This window comes from Ipomoea triloba, chromosome 8 (assembly GCF_003576645.1).
Source record: "Ipomoea triloba cultivar NCNSP0323 chromosome 8, ASM357664v1".
NCBI classification, from domain to species: domain Eukaryota; kingdom Viridiplantae; phylum Streptophyta; class Magnoliopsida; order Solanales; family Convolvulaceae; genus Ipomoea; species Ipomoea triloba.
This window is the reverse complement of record NC_044923.1, coordinates 16792744-16814698: the sequence shown is the minus strand read 5'-3', so window position 1 is coordinate 16814698 and position 21955 is coordinate 16792744. Positions and strand designations below refer to the sequence as shown.

At 37.7% G+C, this 21955-nt stretch overlaps 2 protein-coding genes across 3 annotated transcripts; one reads left to right on the top strand and one right to left on the bottom strand.

Moving 5' to 3' along the window:
• The first annotated feature begins 2368 nt into the window (after positions 1-2368).
• On the top strand, positions 2369-7102 carry LOC116027040. Its single transcript, XM_031268466.1, has 7 exons — positions 2369-2981; positions 3070-3104; positions 3199-3391; positions 3506-3558; positions 3601-3802; positions 3863-4594; positions 6738-7102. Exons 1-7 carry the CDS (start codon positions 2369-2371, stop codon positions 7100-7102), a joined length of 2193 nt encoding a protein of 730 aa, XP_031124326.1.
• Positions 7103-17142: 10040 nt separating this feature from the next.
• Positions 17143-20981, bottom strand: LOC116026650. 2 transcript variants are annotated; one of them, XM_031267992.1, is made up of 7 exons: positions 20721-20981; positions 20483-20563; positions 20141-20317; positions 19130-19300; positions 18712-18924; positions 18546-18634; positions 17143-18218 (listed from the first exon to the last, which is right to left on the bottom strand). In XM_031267992.1, the coding sequence occupies exons 1-7, from the start codon at positions 20821-20823 to the stop codon at positions 17514-17516; spliced, it is 1539 nt and encodes a 512-aa protein (XP_031123852.1). In that variant the 5' UTR covers positions 20824-20981; the 3' UTR covers positions 17143-17513. The 2 variants fall into 2 exon arrangements, with proteins under 2 accessions (XP_031123852.1, XP_031123853.1); XM_031267993.1 differs by having other exon boundaries at positions 18546-18625.
• Between the last annotated feature and the right edge of the window lie 974 nt (positions 20982-21955).

Here is a 21955-nt window from a genome sequence, read left to right as displayed (position 1 = left end):
CCGACGGGGATGGGGACGGGGACGGGGAGGGTAGGAAAAAATGGGGGGGGGGGATGGGGGGTATGCCCCCCGCCCCCACCCCGCCCCGTTGACATCCCTAGCCGTTACTTGCCAAGTTCATGCCGAGAAATAGAGTTCGACCTATTGTGTATGAGGGGCTTCATCTCATTTGTTTCAACTGTGGGATGTATGGGCATAATGCCGGGGGGTGTTATCTGAATCAAGAGAGTGGCGATACCACTGGAGCGGTGGCGAGCGAGGAGCACCGACCGGAGAACAGTACTGTTACTGCTAACGGTCAAAAAATTGGAAAAGGATAGGAGAAAATGCCTATGAAAACTCCATTAATTAGGCCGGAAGTTACAGAGGATTATAGGGCATGGATGATAGCGCCGAAACCTAAAAGAAATTATACCAAATATCAGGGAAATAAGAGCCAACCAGGGAAGGAAACTGGGAAAACAGATCAGCAGGGTGCTGGAAAAGGGAAACAAAATAACGTGCCAACTGGGTCAAGATTTGTAAGGTTAGATGAAGAGACTATTGTCGGTGAGATGCAAGAGGATGCCCCATGTGAGAATGATACGAATGTGGATCGATTCCATGGGTCTAGATATCAAGGTCCGTCAAAAGGAAAAAGAGCAACAGTCCAAGTGTCTGTAAAGCAAATTAGTGGGAATAATATGCATGGATTACACAGAAAACAAGGTGACACTGGCGAGATAAGTAGAAAGAGAAATATGAATAAGTGAACTCCCGGGTCTCAGGCAAACCAAGCAGGTGCTGCCAGTGAACATACACTTGTTATGGGAAATTGCAATGGAGCCACATCTATCCAGAACTTTACAGCCGACCCTGGAATGAACGATGACTGCCTGACTGGTACAGAGTTGATCCCGGAGCACCACGGGGATCCCCCGAACTTCAGCCACCCTACGGGCATTAAACCGACTGAGCCGGATGGAGATGCAGTGTCATTGGGCGGTGCAGACGCTGAGGAGATGGAGATGGAGTCGTGAGGTGCTTCCTGTCTTTTCCAGGTGTGGTGGTTCCTTTTTTTGTTGCTTTTTGCTTTGTTTTTTTCATGTGATCCCTGTTTGTTTGTTTCTCTCTATTTTGTTTCCCATGAAAGTCATTACATGGAACTATTAAGAAGTAGCGTCTAAGAATTTCATTATAGCTGCCAAATATATCTTGAACAAGCATCACCCGGATATTTTCTGTCTAGTGGAAACAAAAACATTTGGTTCTAATGCAGATTCTCTGTGCATTAAGCTTGGTTTCGAAAAGTGGGCGAGAGTTGAAGCTCTCGGGTTTAGTGGAGGAATCTGGATTCTTTGATCGAATGCCTGTCAAATTGAGGTTCTGAATTCTCAACCCCAATTTGTGCATATGGTTATCAAGGAAAATACTGGGAGAGTGTGGAACTTATCGGTAGTCTATGGCATCCCAATCCCCCACCTCCGGCGTCGGCATTGGAAGTCTTTATGTAGGGGAAAGGTGGTGGTTAATCATCCCTGGCTGATTGCAGGTGATTTCAATGCCATCACTAGTAACGATGAGTGCACGAGTTATAATAGTTTGGGGACCTGTAGAAATGGGGATTTTAGGAACTGGATTTTTTACGAAGCCTTGGTTGATCTTGGCTACTCGGGATAGAAATATACTTGGAAGCGGGTAAGGGAGGAAGGGACCTTTACGGGTGTCAGGCTACACCGTGCTCATGGATTGGATGGACTTGACCCGGGATACCAAAGTGACTCACCTCCCGGCTGTGAGCTCCGACCACTGTCCGATATTGATTGAACTTGACCCCAAAACTAGTAAGGATAAAAATAATTTTGTTTTTCAAGGGGCTTAGACTAGGCACCCGTCTTTTCTTGACTATATCACAAAGAATTGGAATGTGGGGGATACTGTGTGGAACAACAAAGATGCTATGGCTCTAAAACTCAAGGAGTGGAATATAAATGTTTTTGGGAATATTCACTGTAGAAAAAAAAAAGATTTTGAGACGTCTCGAGGGGGTTGAAAAGAAGTTGGATGCTGGGAATCACTCTGGCTTATTAAGTTGGAAAAGAAACTAAGAAAGGAACTAGAGGAAACCCTTTGCCAGGAGGAAATTCTTTGGTACCAGCAGTCTAGGAAAGAGTGGATCGCATCGGGCGACCGTAATACTAAATTCTACCACGCAGCCACTAAAATTAAGAGGGCTACCAAGGGTAGACACAATTTTTCTAACGAAGGTGGCAACCCAATGACCAATGAGATCTAAGGTGAAAATGTCATTCAGGCCTATTTCATTGAAATTTTCACAAATGACGCGGAGGTTGATCTCTTTTGCATTTCGCATGGGCATTTTCCGACGATGAGTGAGAATATCTGGACCTCTTTTAATGCGGTTGTCTCGCTGGAAGAAACTAGAGTGGCGCTTTTTGACATGAGCCCACTTAAAGCACCCGGACCAGATGGGTTTCATGCCAAGTTCTATCAAAGCGCATGGCAGATTGTTGGAAGGTCGATTTTCAAACAACTGGAAAACTTTATGAGCTCTGGCAAGATTGAAAAAGGTATTAATGATACTCTGATCGCTCTTATCTCGAAGAACAACTCCCCCTCGAATGCTAGTCAGTACAGGCCGATCAGTCTTTGTAATGTTATCTACAAAATCATTACAAAAGTTATGACTAATCGTATCAAGCCCATCCTGAGACGACTGATTGGTCACGAGCAAAGTAGTTTCGTGCCAGGTAGGCAAATCACGGATAATATCCTTATCTACCAAGAAGTTATCCACTCCATGCGCAATAAACAGGGTAAAAAGAGCCTTATGATCCTTAAAATAGATCTTGAGAAAGCCTATGATAGGCTTAATTGGGACTTTATTAGGGATACTCTGGCTGATGTGGGCATGAGTACTGTTTGGATTAGGAATATTATGGCTTATGTTGAATCCCCTAGGATGAAAATTCTGTGGAATGGTAAACATTTAGACCAAATCATCCCCACCCGCGGCATTCGTCAGGGGGACGCTATATCTCCCTACCTTTTTGTTATGTGCATGAAAAGGCTTAGTCATACCATCAAAGAGGAGGCTACTCGTGGTAAATAGAAATGAATTCGTTTATCCAAGTATGGTCCTCCCCTTACCCACCTATTTTTGTTGATGATCTTGTGTTATTTGCTGAGGCTTCACAGGACCAAATCAATGTCATCTCCCAGTGCCTGGGTAGATTCACCCGGGCCTCAGGCCAAAAAGTTAGTCTGTCCAAATCGCAGATTTTCTTCTCCAGCAATGTGGACAGAGAGGAAGCCCAGAAGATTGTATCGATAGCAGGAATCCCAGAATCAAGGGATTTAGGCAAGTATCTTGGGGTCCCAACGCTTCATGGTAAACTCACCAGTAACTTGTTATCTCCAATGTTAGAAAAGATTGATGAAAGACTAAATGGATAGAAGACAAAATTCTTATCTCTAGCCGAAAGACTAATCTTGGCGCAATCAGTCCTGCAAGCAATTCCTTACTATGGCATGCAGACAATCTTCATGCCTGCTGGGGTCTGGGAGGAAATTGACAAACGTATTCGAAGATTTATATAGGGAGGCACTCCCGAGGCACGCAAGTGCCATATTGTCTGTTGGGAAGAGGTCATTAAGCCCAAAAATGTGGGAGGCCTAGGTATAAGATCTGCCAAGGAAATGAACCTGGCGTTCATGGCTATGCTTGGTTGGCAAATTGTCACAAATAGCGACAGCCTTTGGGTTAAGGTGTTGAAGGAGAAATACGCGCACGGAAGGACAGGTTTTGAAACCCTCTGCCCTAAGTAGGTCTGTTCGAATGCCTAGAGGGGTATTATTGCAGCTACTCCAATTCTAAGAAATGGTACCAGATATCAGGTTAAAGATGGGAGATCTACTAAATTTTGGGAAGACTCGTGGGTGCATGAGAAGCCTCTTGCGGATCTCCTTCACCTCAGTGCAAGCGATACCAATGTTGGGAAAATGGTGGTCGATTACTGGAATAATGAAAGAGGATGGGAATGGGAGAACATGTCGCCACTCCCGGTAACCATCAAACAGCACTTGCAACTCATCAACTTGAACGCTAGTGATGGAGAAGATGAGAACTACTGGATGAGGGAATCAACTGGTAAGTTTTCTGTTAGCTCTACATATTCATTAACTCACAGGTATCAGTCTAACATGCAGGGGAAGATCTGGAGTACTCTCTGGAAGTTGAAGGTACCCAATAAGATGAAGACTTTCCTTTGGATAGCCTTACATGATTGGGTGATGGGCAATGCCGAGAGAGCGCGACGAGGAATCATCTCAGACGGCTGCTGCAGCGTTGTATGGGGGAGACAGAAACGGCTGACCATATCCTCCGACACTGCAAGGAAGCCGAAGAACTCTGGTCGGCGTTTGTCCCAAGAAATGGGCGCAGAAGTTGGAGGTGGATGGATTTCAAGAGTTGGATCCAGTCTAACATCACCGGAACTCCGACTGGCTATGACAACACGGATTGGCCCAACCAGTTCACCACCATTGTCTGGTGGCTTTGGCGATGGCGCTGCGATAGAGTCTTCAACGGAAGGCACGTGCCGATGCATCACAAAAAATATTGGGTTAAGGAAGCTGTGGAGGAAATTGATCGTGCTTTCGCACACTCAACCCTAGCGAGAGGAATCAGAATTGCCGAGCTTAGGTGGTGTGCATCCTCAGACCATCGGTTTACGCTCAATGTCGATGGGAGTGTTAAAGCAGGCCACAACAGGGCTAGTTTTGGGGGTGTCATTCGAAACCAAAGGGGTGAGTGGGTTGAAGGACTAGTTTGCCCAACTGGTTACGGGGATCCTTCCATTGTCAAGGCAAGAGCCATTGTCGAACGCCTAAGTTGGGCATGGCAAAAAGGGATTCATGACATGGAGGTCTAATCGGACGCTAACAATGTCATCCAAATGATTAATGAGAATGCAGTAGGGCGTGGTCCGTTAGTTTAAAGCATTAGCGAAGCACAAGCGTGGATGGATAGAGACTGGAGAGTTGCCTTACGGGAGATTTACAAAGAGCAAAACTGAGTAGCGGACTACCTGGCGTCGTTTGGTGCTGTTCACGGTGGTAATAGAAGAATCCTTGGTGAATATCCTCTTGTCGACGAGAAGGTCTACTTGGCGCATGTCACGTGGGCACGCAGAGTTGTGGAGTCATCCTAAGTTTTAGCGTTCCAGGGGTTTCCACCTTCCATTTCTGATTTTAAAAACAAAAAACAAAAAACAAAAAACAAAAAAAAAACCCAACATATAAAAGCCATACCAACTCAAATACTAAATTGCAAAAGGTTAAGGTTTACAACTAAAGATTTTTGCATTAAACAAAACCAAAGATGAAACAAATAACAACATCCTGTTTGATAGGCAGTAAGAGTAAAGTACGGGCTCACAACAAAGGTATTTCATTCATTCTACACTTTACACTTTTTTTTTTCAAACTAAACATTTTCTTAACATCTAATGCTGAATGAATACATGGAAAAAAAAAAACTCATCTTGCTTGGGATACCCGCATTTAGCTTTATAATCTTCAGCTGTAATGAAAATACCTTTACAAACGCACAGTTAAAAGTTATTTAGGTCAGAAAATTAATATTAATTAAAACCTTAATATGCATAATAGATAAAAGTATAATCACATATGCAGTACAAATATCTACTAAGGTCATTAGGTTTAACTGTTCATTAACCAAATAACTCGAAATAAGAAATCGACAACACTAAACACAACATGCATAACACAATTTCAGAATAACCATAGATAAAAAGCCACAATTATAACTGTTTTATGCAAGGAAATCAATATAAAAAATTAGATCTGACAAATCGATTTCTTGACTGCAACGCCATTGTTGTTTTTTGCTTCCATTTTTGTCTCTTTTTTTTTTTTGCCTGTGTGACTTGTTAAAATAAAAAGGAAGAAGTGCATTATTTAAATAAGTGTTAGTATATGAAGAAGTTAGCAAATGTAGAGTGAGGATTGTGCTAAATTGTTTGCTTGATGGCATTGATGCTAAAGAACATGTTAGCTAATATTTGCATAATTTTAAATTAATCATAAATGTTATCAGGCCGGTCTAAACATTTTATAGGCCTAGGCGATTTTTTTTTTAAAAAAAGGAATTATTTCAAGTAATCCTTTTTGAACCTCTTGTTATTTTCATTTAATATTAGAACCATTATCATAACTTTGATCCCTCACAGTAGATTAGAACATATCAGAGTTAGGATCAGAGCATATCAGAGCTAGGATCAGAGCATATTGGAGCTAGAATCGAGCATATCAGAGTATTTAGTTGTGATTCTATTAAAATTTAATGATAGACACATAAACAATTAAAAGGAAGTATAGGTTTTCTAAAACTCAGAGTAAAATCCTTTTTTGGTCCTACACTTATTGGGTGTTGGACACATTTAGTCTGATTTTATTAATTTTGCTACATTTTGCCAAGAGTTATAAAAAGTTAGACAATGTTAGTCCAAACTTAAAATACCCGTTAGTTAGCCGTGAAATAGAGGGGTAATTCTGTCCATTAAAGTTCAATCTTCATCAACCTTGTTGTTTCTTGGTCCCAATCAAATTCGAACCAGACGACTAAACTCTGTGTGGTCCTTCCTCGCGTCTTCATCATCTCGCGACGAATCGTTCTCAAGAGCATATTGCATTCTTAATTTTTTCCAATCCAGAATCAGGAGAGTATCGTCTTGATCTTATAGTGAGTTATGGAGAGGTTCCGGTCATTGTTCCTCAGGTCGCCAGAGTTCATATGTTGCTAGACAGCTTCGAGCCGATCCACGGCGTTCTTCTGTGCGAAGGGGAGGATCTGGATCCGTCCCTATATGAGGCCGAAGCCAGGGCGACTGATCTGTCGCCGGAGGAGATGGAAGAGATCTGGCGGCTGCATGCGAGCGACACCGCATTGACAAAGAAAAAGAGAAAAAGACATGAGAGAGCTCCAGTTGGCCGAGGTTTGCCTGAAGATATAAAAACCCCTCTCTGGCTAATGTTTTTCCCATCACCAAAGCAAAACTCTTTCATTTGCTCTCTTTAATTTGCCCCTCTCTGTTTTGTGTTTACTTTTTCTGCTCATTTCTGTCTTTCTTGAGTTCTTGTTTTCTTTCCCTTGTTTTGCATTGGCTCTCTTCTTTTTTTTTTAATCATAAAAAGGTAATTTTATTAGATAAGCCTGGTGGAAGCAAAGCCCCGAAGATCGTACATGAGAGGAAGTTTAACATTAACAGGTAAAGACAAGAAAGAGCAGAAAATAGAAGAGGAGCTACTGTTAAGTCCAAGAGCCTCAGCTACTTGGTTCCCATCTCTGTAAATATGCGTTAAGGATGAACCCCACGACGTAAGGCAAGAGCGAAGGTAGAGAACGACTTTCCTGATTTTCCATGGGATCCTTGTTGTCGAAGATGAGATGATGTTAGCAAGTGAGAGAGAATCAACTCCAACAAAGGAAGGAATCATCACTGTGAGTTCACACCAATGGATGGCAAATTGAAGAGCCAAGGTTTCTGCCTCCAGAGCTGACGAGGCAGTGAGAGGGAAACAAAGGCCTGCAATTATTCGACCAGAAGAGTCTCGAAGGCAAGGTCCACCCGCTGCATCGTTGGGTGATAGCATTGCATTAGTGTTGAGTTTCAGTCTACCAGAATTGGCGCAAGCCATTGAACCTGGTGATTGGGGTCTCTTTCTTCTCTGAGGTAAAAATGCCAGCCTCATTTCCTATGTTAAAGTTTTAACCTTTGTCTCTGCTAATGGAGTTTTGATATCATAATCATGGCTTTGATTTCTGGGAAATGGAAAAATATATTTCCAACCCATGCATAAAAACTCATTTTCAAATAAAGGTTTTCCAAAACATGGCAATCACATCATATAGTAACTTTAAAACCACAAGTATTGACAAGTATTCCCAGGATAGTAACTTTAAAACCACAACTATTGACAGGTATTCCCAACAAAATATATATACTCTGTTACAATGTAGTTTCTGTTGCCTCGACTGAGGCTCGAACTGTGATACCCCGAATATTTGAATATTTGTTATATTCTTAAGTGAACTATTTGACTATTAAATTATATATATATATATATCTATATATATATATATATATATATGGTCAGCCCGTTTGGTTATTTATATTTAATATTTATATTCCTAATCCTTAAAATATCCTACACGTTTTGTTTATATATGTACACATATACATACCTAAAATATTTTACATGTTTTCATAGAATCATTCTCATCATCAATTTATTATTTCTCTATATATCTTCATAATTCTTTTTTTTTTTTGATAATATCTTCATAATTCTATGTATATGATTTAGACGTTTCATAGTTATATATATATAATTACTACACACAAATCACTACACTATTATTTACATATATATTTACACACTATTCTATATATATATTTGCATGCTAATCCTAATTTACGTACACATACACTATATATATTATACATAATCTTTGTAGGTAGAAAGATATACATAACATACACACACGTTTTCTTCCTCTCTTCATCTTTTCGAGCACATGATTTGTCTTCATCATTATTAACTCTTGGTGTTTCGGGTGTGCGCAATAGAGATTTTGACTTCTAAGAGTAAGATTTATGATTCATCTAAATTATTTTTACCCCATATGAAACAAAAATCTTTTCCTAAGTGCTTGTGTGAAAATCTTTTTCATTAAAAATCTATTTAGTTAGTTTTGGACAATTGCTACGTGATTCATGATCTTCGTGAATATTATAATCTATATGAAAATTGTTCGATTATGCTGTGACACTGAGTATATGAATAAACACGTTCTGGGATTTATGTGTAAATAATATGGTTGTATGTAGTAGGTTTGAATACAATTATATATATAGAATTCGTGCATATGTACTAATGATTAAGTATAATATTTAAGTTAGTTTTGCATTCTATATGTATTCAATATTGTGCATAATAATGTATATGCCGTATGCATTCTTTCGTAATTAATTAGTGTAGTGTGTAATGCTCATACTGAATGAAAATTATATATATTTTAGTATATTTATTTGGCAATTATGTATAAGGAATTAGTAGGCAGTATATTATTTATTTGGTATATTATTATTTAGTACAATAATTAGGCCTAAATCATGTGCATATGGTATTTGGTGATTTATATTTCATTTGAGGCATGACAATTAGTGCAAAAGTTATAGATACATGTGTAAAGTTGGATGAGCTAGGTGGGTGCAATGATTTTTTTTTTTTTTATTTAAGATGTGAACTTTGAGGGTTAACGATATATATGTTTTGTCATGGGGGATGGTGCCATTTGATATTTTTACCTTGAGGAGTGAGCAATGATATAAAAGCTGACTCACTAGGGGGTTTAATAACTTCCCTGTTATTTTGAGGAGTGAGCAGTAACTTGAAAGCTTACTCACGAGGGAGCCGAGAAAACTCCCTGTTTATAAGTATTTATTTTTGAGAACTTGAAAATCATTCATTTGGTAACCATTTCTCCTCGGCGATATATATATATATATATATATATATATATATATATATATATATATATATATCAAGTGTTGATGGTTTTAAGAAATTCTAAAATGTATTTTTTGTAAGATTCTCTCGTGGGAAGAGATTAATTGAGAGATTGAGATTTTCTCTTTGACGGTTAATTTGAGAGATTGGAATACTCTCTTTGGAATTATTTCTATAATGATTATTTTGAATGTTTGGGAAATTCTCTTATGGTGATTATTTTGAGGAATTAAATATCATCATTGGTGGATATTTTATGAGCTAAGGAATTCTTTTGAATATTGATGATAATGTGAAATGCCCTGAAGAAATGGTTATATGGAAATGATGAGGTAAAGGATATATGGTGAATTTTGAGGAAATAGTGGTTGAAGGATTGTGAATAATGGATAGGCAATCCGTTGATCCCATAGAATTTTATAGATATTATGATATATATTTGGATGTGTGATTTCTCAAGTTATATTTCTAATTGGTTAAAGATTATTGATATTTATGAAAATAAAAATGCTTAAGGGGTTAATGTGGTATTATGTGCAAATTATATGCTCCTATGTGCCATGTGCAAAATGTTTTACAAGGTGGAGTAAGTCTTACCAGCCGTCGTGCTGACTTTGTTTCCCCCTTAGTTAATTTTGCATGTGATGATTGCATAATTTGGAGCATGAGAGCGACTTACCATCTTCTAGATTAGTCTTTGTAAATTTTATTTTATTAAATATTCTAGAGGTTGTATTTAAAAGAAATGTATGTAGTTCATTGTATTAGTATAAATTAATTGTTATTATTAGTAGTTGTTTTAGCCTGTGCGTTTAGATATAAGTTGTATCTGAACGTGGCGGTAACATCCCTATTTTTTTGTAGTTTTGATTTTGGGCTTCCGCAATTATAAGACATTTTTAATTAAATAAATCATTTTTATAAAATATTTTGGCTTGAAAAATGGGGGTGCTACACGAACCCACCCCCTCTCATGTAGGGGTGCAACCGGGTGTCACTAGACCACGAGATTTTTGGCAGGTTTTCAAGTAATATATACACTCAAAATATATAATATTTTTAAATATAGATGTTAAGTTTATCAAATTAAGAAATTTATAAAGTATAAACCCTTTATTAAAAATATTAGTTTTCTCAAAACATAACCTTTTAAAAAAAATCATATAATACTTAATTAAACTAAAAATATTACAAGAAGTTGGATTAGCTTAATTGGAAAGGGCGAAATGCTAGCCATAGGGTTGTGCAATATATCAAAGAATTAAGACTCTCTTGGGTCAAGATTTTGATAAATAAATATATTCCAGGGCTTTTAAAACCATAAATAATTATATAAGTATTGTATGCTAAATCATTTGAAATAAAGAGTTTAAAAATATTTTATTTATATATTCATTTGGGTAAAATCATTGTAGGAGTAAAAATTACACAAATAATTTTATTTTAAAATTTTGGTAAAATAGGAGTTTTGTGAGAAAATATTTTGGAGTCTCACAATAGTAGAAATCATACAGATATGTATATTGACATATCTTGTCAAATGGACGTGTTTTGTAATTAAAATGCTACTTTAATGACCATATTGTGTGTATAAAATGAAAATGGATAGTAGTTACATGAAATATAATTAAAATTATACTTCATCATTACTATAATGAAATTAATGTGTATAGAAAATGAAATTAAAACAGATCTCATATCATGGTACACACGGCTACATAAACCATCAATAGTTATACCATGGGCTCGGGTCTACCATGCAAGGTGGACCCGTATCCATTTACATATTGAATGTTCACAATTTGAATCGCGAGCATTCAATATGTAAATTGTGAACATTCAGTATGTAAATTGATCCACCTTACAAGGTGGATCCGGGTCCACAAAATAAGTTGGCATAAACCATGATGCCCAATAGCAATCATTATTGCATGGACTATAGTCCACACATTTGTGTGCACCATAAATAAAAAACATACATTTTTAATATACTAAAAGTATATTATTTATATACATAAAGTACATCATTTAAAAGTACATGATTTTTTTATATGTTATAAAATAATATACAGTCAGTACACAAATAATGTAGTTTTAATATATTAAAAATGTATATTACATTTATGATCTACACAATTTGCCCTCAACTGAATTTGACAATTTGTCTTTCAAATTGGTTCCAACAAATTTTCGAGGAACACTAATGGGCTCTGACATGCAAAAGGCCCACTAACCAGTGTTTAATGGGATAGAGTTTGCTTGGGGCGGCCTAAGCCCGAATTTATGTTTGCTGCTGCTGCAGTATTATTAAAAGTCACTGGTGTTATACTACGATTTCATTTGGAATTTATGTTTTTATGTTAGCGTAAGTATTTTTAATAATTTTATCATTTTAAAACTCTGTTTTATATTCATTTTATATTGTTAGGAAATGGAACAATGTCGTAGGCAAAATACGTATTAATGTAGGTTGGTTCAGAACGCAAAAAAAAAAAAAAAAAAAAAAAACAAAACAAAACAAAACAAAAAAACAAAAAAATATAAGAAAGAAATTATGTGTCACGTTTATTAAACCCTGCCTTAAAAGCGATTTCGATGAGACGGTGCAATGTACAATTACCGGTACGCATCCAACAGGTAACACATATAAAGAAGAAAACATGAATGCGAAACTGTACTGCATGTATAATACGTATTAATGTAGGTTGGTTCAGAACGCAAAATATATATATATATATATATATATATATATATATATATAAAAGAAAGAAATTATGTGTGACGTTTATTAAACACTGCCTTAAAAGCGATTTCGATGAGACGGTGCAATGTACAATAACAACAGGTAACACATATAAAGAAGAAAACACATGAATGCAAAACTGTACTGCATGTATCTAAGCGGGCAGTAATGCATGCATGGTTCCCCTTTATTTTCCCTGCATAAGACTTCAAGCATCTTTAAAAGTGCTATTCTTTATAAAGTGGGAGAAGAAAGGTTTCAAAAAGAATGTGGGACAAGGAACAAAGTCAAAGTAGCATTGTCTTCGAATGATTTTCTAACAAATATATGCTATAAGTTCTAGCGAAATCATTAAAAAGTGTGGTTAGGCTCACAAATGCCCAACAGGGTTCGAGTTTGAAAAGAAAAGTTTGGAGATGAGTAGTTGTGTTGATGTGTCAAGTGTACTGTGAAGAAGCGTTGGGGGCATGGAACAATCGAGCATGCATAAGAGGTGGTCACACTCGCACATGATTAATTGACAGGATAGTGTGTGTAGTGAGAATCTTAATCACTCCATATTGAGCCATATTGATTTTGATCGAGTTTAGCTAAGTTATTTTGGTTGCATTATGTTTGTTTAATTAGATTATTTGTATTGTTGGGTTGTATTGTTTTATCTTTACATTTATTTTGAACTTAAATCTGTATGAGATTTTTCTATATGTGCATTGATATTACTTTGTAATAATAAAACTTCATCAAACTCCATAGGCACAAAATGAGTGGAGGGACACTCTAAAGCCTTACTCTAGCAATGGTGTGGTGGTTCAAATCCCATTGAAAATTTGAGGTCATTGAGAGACCTTGATTGATTAGAGGTAATGAAAACTCCTTGTGTGTAGAGTGCACAGGCAAGGGGTAGGAATATAGAGCTTGACGGAGCGATTCGCGATTTACCTCATCCAGCAATTCTAGAGACTTAGAATTAGTCTGTCATAAGTTGGGGAACCTAGTGTATCAAACCCCCTTGACTAACACAAGTGGTTGATCAACTGGTTTCAAGTCATGGTTGGAAGCAGTAAGATATGGTTCGAACCCCACCTCAAATATTAATGGAGTTGAGGTGCGACAGACCAGAAACTAGAGATTAGGATTAATATGTAAAGTATCTTTAAAAAAAAAAGGATTAATATGTAAAGTAAAAATAAAAATAAAAATAAAAAAGGGGAGGGAATAATGGATTTACCGTTGTACAGCCACGTGGACACGTGCGCGGATTCCCGCTCTTATTGGCTACAGACATTCTTGGTGTTGTTGTATATGGTGTATGGCATTATAGAAATGATGATAAAATAAAACAATAGCATCCATATATGGTCAAACAATGCCTCTTGTCTTTCACTGCCAATGTGCCAAATAAAGTTTAATAGCAATTCCATTTCATATTATTTGGAACTCAATATGACAATTGGAGAGTAGAAAACTATCCATGATTTTTTTTTAAACAATCATTTTTCTTTAGATGTGATTTAGCATGATCTAAACAATGGTTAAGAAAGAAAGTTAATATTATGGATCGGATTCCAATATATTTTGTTTTGTACATTTCATAACTATCTATTAGATAAGGGTGCATATGACAATCTGTCGTGACACCACTTACATCAGACTAAGGCTTTAGTAGCAGCCGGAAAATAATAGATTGTTCTTCGTCTTCAGAGAGGGTTATATAGAGGCTTAGGAAAATGGCAAATTTTCCCCCTATTTTATGTGCGTATAGCACTTTTCCTCCCCCTGTGTTATTAAAGTGGCAGTTTTCACCCCTGAAATGTTAAATTGACATTTTTGCCCTTAAAAATAACTATTTCATTTATTTTTCTTCTCCAACAAATTATTACTTATATGTATGGATGATCACGATTCGGTTCGAACCTAACCAAACACTGTAGCAATCATATCGAAATAGTATGGACGGTTCTAGTTACGATTCAGAACCGAAAAAATAAAATTAAATAATTGTTGAACCGTAAACCGGAACTGAACCACAGTCATATATAGTGAAAATGATCAAACACTTATTTTGATAAATTGGTACGATTGGGTTCCAATTTCGATTTTGAACCGCCAATCAAAACTTATTTATTTATTTATTTATTTTTATAATTTTATTTCTTATTTAAAAATAATCTAAATTCAACAATTATTTTATTTTATTTTATTTTTTCGGTTCTGAATCGTAACCGTAACCGTCCATACTATTTAGGTTCAATTGCTAGTGTTCGATTAGGTTCGTATTGAACCGTGATCTTCCATACATATTAGTAATATAATTGGTTGGAGAATAAAAATAAATGAAATAGTTATTTTTAAGGGCAAAAATGTCAATTTAACATTACAAGGGGAAAAACTATCGCTTTTAAAATAATTAAAGGAAAAAACTATCACTTTAATAACTCAGGGGGGAAAAGTGCTATATGCACATAACATAGTGGGGAAAGTGTCATTTTCCCTAGAGGCTTTTAAAGTTTTTGTATTTTACATACATAGCCCTCAATTTTGAAATAATGATAGTTAAAGCCTAATTATTTAGAACAATTTTACAATATGGCCACACATTGTCACATATGCATAGCTAGAATGAAATGTAAATGGACACATGATAAAAGCAATCAAAAGAAATCAAATTGAAATTGAAATACCAATCACTTAGCTCAAAGTAATCCAATTTGTTCTTCCACACTTGCAATTGAATCTCCCAAGACCTTAGGCTCAAGTTGGTGAGGATATAGCAGCATTTGGAGTGCAAATATGTTGTTCATTCAAATGCAATATACACACCTCATGTCCTCATGTAAATACATCACTATCAGAAGTTCTTCTTTTTGGGCAAAAAGATTTAAGCTTTGTATGTATAATGATCCTTAGTGGAGGTGAAAATGCATGTGAACTGAAACACCAATGCTCGAATGTATCGCATTCTTGATGCCTGTTTGTTAGAGAGATTTGTTTGTCAATTTTAGAAGAGATGAGTGAATGCATTTCATTCTTGATGATTTTGTATGGCATTATATTCTTGATGCCTGCTTGTTAGAGAGATTTGTTCGTCAATTTTAGAGGAGATGAGTGGATGTATGTCATTTTTGATGGTTTTTAGAGTAGGGGATTGCATCGAGCCCCGCACAGTCACGACTAGCTGCCATCGCCGTGTCAGGCCCCACACAGCCATAGTTGGCCACCACCGCCACGCCATGGTCAGTAGTACACCACTGGGCACCCTACCGACCTTGCCCTGGCATGCCACCTACCCCATCAGTCTACCGACCATGCATAATGCCTTAGATGCCTTAGCTTAGCGCAACCTCGCCTCCTTGTCATTTCATAACTATCTATTAGACAAGGATACATATGACAATCTATCTTGACACCACTTACGCCAGACTAATCCTAGCCCATAGGACCCCACTCTAAGGACCCCGCTTTTAGAGTCTCTGAAGGTGGTAAATCGCAAGTTGCATGAGTATCCTTTTAGTCAGATCCCACCTTATTGTGCGTACAAGGAGCTCAGCCCACACCCTACTCTAACTTGGGAGTCCAACTCCAATGATGTTCGGATCCCTACCCTGCCGCCTCCAGCCATGACTTGAGATTAAATGATCAACCATTAGTACTAGTCTCGAGGATGGGAGATTGCAATTCTTGCACATTGACAATGTGGTAGTCTTTACTCTTTACTTGCCTTTTAGAATAGGGTCACACTTGTGTGAGACCGTCTCACGGATCCTTGTTCGTGAGACGGGTCGAGTCGGGTCAAAGCACTATGCAAATTTCATACTTATATGTGCAAATATCATACTTATATGCTCAAATATAACACTAATCAATAATATAACTTTTGTTACTTATTAGAGCAAAAGTAATACATTTTTCATAATAAGTAATGTTGACAAGTGCCCCTTACTTATAAGGGCAAATATAATACTTTTGTGGAAAAATGTAATATTTTTAAATTGAAATGTAAAAGTATTGTATTTTCCCTTAAAAGTATTACATTTACCCTTATAAGTAAGAAAAATTTTATTCCTAATTAGTATTACATTTGAGCATATAAGTATGACATTTGTGCATATAAGTGGTACATGTGCATCTTGACCCGACCCGTCTCATGGTGAGACGGTCTCACACAAGTTTTTGCCTTTAAAATAAGGTTTGATCTCTATTAGACTATTAATAAAGTTAAAATTAACTTTTACTAATAAACTATATATACATTTTTTAGGTAATTGAGTCGAGCACTAAACAATAGGGTCTTTAATTCCTATCTCCTGGACCCCCACCAAATATTTAAAAAAAAAATTATGAAACAATATTTATTACATTCAAACAAATATTTTTCATAGATTAAAGAAAATAGTTTGCCGACTAAAATAGTGGGCACAGCAAGTTGGTCGACTACGACCCACAGAACACTAATTGCGGTTGTCCTGCATACATATGACAATAATTGAGAGGGATGTTGTCTGCTTTCTGGGACATATCAAAAAAGACATGGGAATTGCGAGGGATGAATGAAATTCCTTTGGGATTTGGAACATCGGTCAATCGCAATTGGTCTGTGTTACCAGTTGGAAATGTACCGAACTTTAAAAACCGCATAGTCTCCGAAAATCGCTTTTAAAGATAGTGTTCTGTACACGATACAAATTTTCTTCTTTCGTTCATGGTCCGTTCCAAACATTTTTTATTCCTTTATTCCCAACAATTGGAGACAAGATCCACTATGAAAATTTGAAGATTGTGTTTCGGTGATGTTGGAATAGTAGTTGTAAGTTGTAACACAGGCTTTTAACACAATTCTGGAATTCCCTAATCTGTTACACAGGCTTTTAATGCAGTTTGGGAATTCCTTAATCTGTTCGGAGTTCCCTAATTTGTTGGGCCAAACACATTACTACATATTCATATTTCAATGAGAGTTTGATGAACACCTGATTTTTCTGTCTCATACTCGTAGACCACTCAGTCACTCAGAAAAATACTCTATGGACTTACTTGCTTCCCTAGCATATCTTCTGCTCTATACATCTCTCATATGTTTTTTTTTTACTCAGGAGAACCCATACCCATCATCATCAAGATTCAAGAAGCAGATATTTCTGAAACACCCAAAACTTCTTCTGTGTACCTAATATGACTAGGGCCCGTAAGTGTACCCGATGGTGTTGAACCGAGCACGGATATGGTTTTGATGGTTGTAACCCTGCGTTGCGTGTTCCAAAGGCTTTATGACCATCGTGCCGTTTTGCCCCTCCTGCTCCTGAACTGCCCCGAACACGACCTCATTTGTTTTCTCGGGGCTTTGCTCGTAGACAGTCTGCGGGGCAGCTGAATGGTACCGGTGGTGATTCAGATGCTTCTGAGTTTGCTGCTGCTGCTGTTGTTGCTGGAAGTCCGAGCCCCACTCACTGTAAAAGGCACGGCTTTGTCGGAGCTTTTGCATTTTCTCGGAATCCTTGGACATGAATGCGTAGGTCTTTTGAGGCGTCGGGGATCTCATATCGATGGAAGGGGGTTCGTCTTTCTCTGATATTACATAGCTGTCCTGAGCGGGCCACGTATTCGAGTACTTCAGCTGTTGCTGGAACTGGTAGTAGTCCTGCTGCTGCTGCATCTGTTGCTGTTGGTACTTATAGTTCCCTTGCTTCCTTTTGAATGCGGGGAATACGCCTCCCAAGATAGTAGCCATGGATTCTCCCGCCTGAACCATCAGCTTTCCCAAAGATCCAAAGAAGCTTTCTTCTTGCTTCTCTTCAGCATTATCAGGTGGAATTAGAGGCGGCATTACCGATGACATAATTGGTTTCTCATACGGATTAGAAGAAACCATCGTTTTCTCATCCTTCACAACAAAAATGACGAGAAGATAGACTTAGTAAAGAGTAGCTTCTCATACGGAATTACAGTTGTTTTAAGCTATAGCTCCTAGCAGAGGCACAACTTTATTTCCTTATACCGCTACATTTTCGAGAGCCCGAGAGGACAGGATGCTGGACTTGGCCCTTCAGACCTCCGCCCAACAATCCCTAGTCACCAGGTGCTGGACTTGGCCCTTCAGGCCTCTACCCAATAATCCCTAGTCACCTGGTGCTGGACTTGACCCTTCACCGGCCTCAGCCCAACAGTTTTTCTTCTTTTTTTAATGAGAAAGAGGGGATTTGGCACTCACGTTTTCAGAAGATACCATGGTTCCTACCCTGCGTTGGAGCAATGCTAGCATGTAACCAAAGAAGCCAGCTGCTAAAAGTACTGCAATCCCTGCAGTCAAGTTCACATGTAAAAAAATACGCTTTCAATTAAATGTTTCAAACAGAGAAGAAGATAAAATTTTTCACCTAGAGGAAAGCCGCTTCCATACTGATAAGCACAGTCATCAAAATGAAGTTGGATCTCTCGGATTGCTTTATTCCCTCTGTCTATGACGAGGAGAGAGCAACTGCTTCCGATATAGACTACATCAAAGTCGGCAGAGAATTTTGCATCTTCACTCGGTCCATCAACATGCCCACCTCCACGGTTCCATTTGCCTCCCGCAATTGTTGTCACTCCTGGACAAGGAAATTTCGTTATATAAAAACTTGCCACTTTGAATGTCTCAAAGTAACTAAAGAAAGATCCCGTGCTGAAGAGCTGTCCACTTGCCACATAAATGACATAATCACTACTCAGTCTAAAACGGTTCCATTTCTTCATATGACTTATTAGGGAAAACAACATTCTTCTGCATTACCTAAGTAAAAACTAATGAATTACCTGTTTCACTTATCTTCCTAATTGCCATATTATCAGTGTCCGCAATGTAAATATTCCCTTTATCATCAACTGTAAGCCCCTTGGGATGGTTCATCCTTGCTTCCCGCGTTTTACCATCCACATGTCCAGAGTATCCATCCGCTGAACCAGCAACCAACCTTGGTCGGGTGTCTGCAGAAATGCATAGGGGGATATATTAAAAAGGCTAATAATCATCGCAAAACTTATCAGCAAAGAAACTTGAACAAACATTTCACATCAGCAATAATGGACAAGGTTGCAGTAGTGAGAGAGTAAAATGCCAGCTTCTAGACAAGCAAAAAGATAGATCAGAGCATTACATAATGAAGAGCAGAGATATCACAAGTAGTTGGGTTTTGAACCCTTTGCATATCTCGAACTCTCGAAGTTCATTGTGACATTTCACGTCTTAACAGAATCTGGAATATTTGATAAACTATGAAATGTTAAAATTGGGGTGTGATCTAAGGCGCCAAAACTAGGTGTTAGGATCAAGCCACCACATTTTTTACCCTGCCCCGTGACTTGGGGTTGATACCACTTGTTATGACCAAGCGCGAGGCAAGGTGCTGGACTTGGCCCTTCAGGCCTCCGCCCAACAATCCCCTAGCCACCTGGTGTTGGACTTGGCCATTCAACGACCTCCACCCACTAGGTGCTGGACTTGGCCCTTCAGGCCTCTGCCCAACGATCCCCTAGCCACCTGGTGCTGGATTGGCCATTCACCGACCTCCACCCACTTGGTGCTGAACTTGGCCCTTCAGGCCTCCGCCCAACGATCCCCTAGCCACCTGGTGCTGGACTTGATCATTCACCGACCTCCGCCCAACAAATCCCACAGGCTAAAATTCAATCATATTTCAAGCTGAGCTAATGATTTGGGCAAATCAAAGACAATCCTACAAGTTCCTGGCAATGGGAAAAAGATTAAACTACACAACACCTAAAATTCAAGGCCATTCCATTGAAAACACAAAACTTCACACTTACATTGAGACAATGCAGAAGAGATCTTGTAAAGATTACTGTTAGCAGAGTCCAAAATGAGGAGCTCCCCACTGGGCAAGACCTCCACAGTGTGAGGCTCAATCCCAAGCTTGCTTCCATCAAAAACTGTTTCCACACTATACCCACTCTCAAACTTCATCATTGGACGCCCAGAAACCACTGCACACACCATAAATAAATCACATGAACCACATTACACCAACCCCCTCTCCCCCAACATACCCATTTAGGGAAAAAAGGAAAAAAAATGGAATTTTAAAACCCAAATTAAAAACCAAAAAACAATAGATAATGTCAATGAGAGATTTGGGTAGGTGGATCTACCTGTTTTAGTAGTAGCTTTGAGAGACCACGCCCATTTCACCAGCTTAGAAACAGCATTTGACAAAACCCCATTCACAATTTCTGTACCCAAATCAAGAAAAAACAATGAATAGCCATAAAACAAGACAACCCAGCAAGATCAAATGGGGCAGAAGCTCCTAAAACCACAAACACATTTAACAGAGAAACACACACGAATGTTTCTCATTACACACAAATGGAGAGATGCAATGCTTACTTGAAGGCGAAGGGGAAGCTGATGAAGAAGAGAGAGACCCAAAAAGCAGCAGAAGAGTGAGAAACAGAGGCGCTGTTAACCCAATTCTAGCCATGACTGACATTCTCGTTTTTAAGGAAAATGCAAGAAAACGTATGAATCTCAGTTCCAATGAAGATTCAAGATTTGCATTACAGGAAGTGAAATGAACAGTGAAAGCCCTAGCTCAGTATGAGCTGCCTCTTCATACCTCAAGTGGGAAAAAGGGAGTGAGTGAGAGAGAGAGAGAGAGAGAGCAGAGGAGTGACAGTATTTGTGGCCTTGTGGGGCTTTTTCAATTTTGTTTTTCCTTTTTTTTTTCCTTTTCCCTTTTGATGAAAAAAGAGAAGTTGGGTTTTTGAGACAATATAAAAATGAAAAAGACAATTGGGAAAGGGTGGGAAGAAAAGGTGGAGAGAGAGAGAGAGAGAAAGAGAGAGAAAAAGCTACTCTATGCTAAATGCTAATTGGTAAAGTATGAATTTTGGTCCACCATTTTTTTTAACGGAAGAATGCATCCACTCTCTCTCTCTCGAAAAATATATACTTTTGTCACGTGATTTGTGATTGATTGTATTAACAGATTGTGTTAACAATTTACGATTAGTGGATTTGTATTAACGGGTTTAACCAGCGGATTGTATCAGCAAGTTGTAAAATAATATTTGGTAAAATTAGTTGTTTATGTTTAGCTGTCTAGGTTTCACGGGTTGAAGTATTTGCAAGTAGTGTAAACGGACGAATTTCATTAGTTCTATAGCTAATTGAGTTCGAGTTTGATAATGGCTTAATATGTGAATACCCTACTTGTTGTCATCCATATTTATATAGGTCACATTTTATTCCAGCATTGGAATCATAATTAGATAATCAAATCAAATGTTTAGTAATTAAGATGAATTTTAATAAAAATTATTTTGTTTATTTAGTCGTCAATAAAAAGTAACCGAAATGAAATCTGATTATATGATACATGTGTATTTAACCAAACAATAACTCTTTTTGAAGAAAATTTTACAATGTCATGCATATACTTTGTACTTTTTGAAGTGCATTATGACATCATGCTCTTTGTAAAGTTATATTCTACCTTATATATACCTCTAAAAAAGTTTTTTTTTTTTAAATACAATTTTATAGAACATAACATTATAATTTACGGTATTATAAAATTACTCATCCTTTTTAATTATACCTAGTATCAAACTAGTAACATT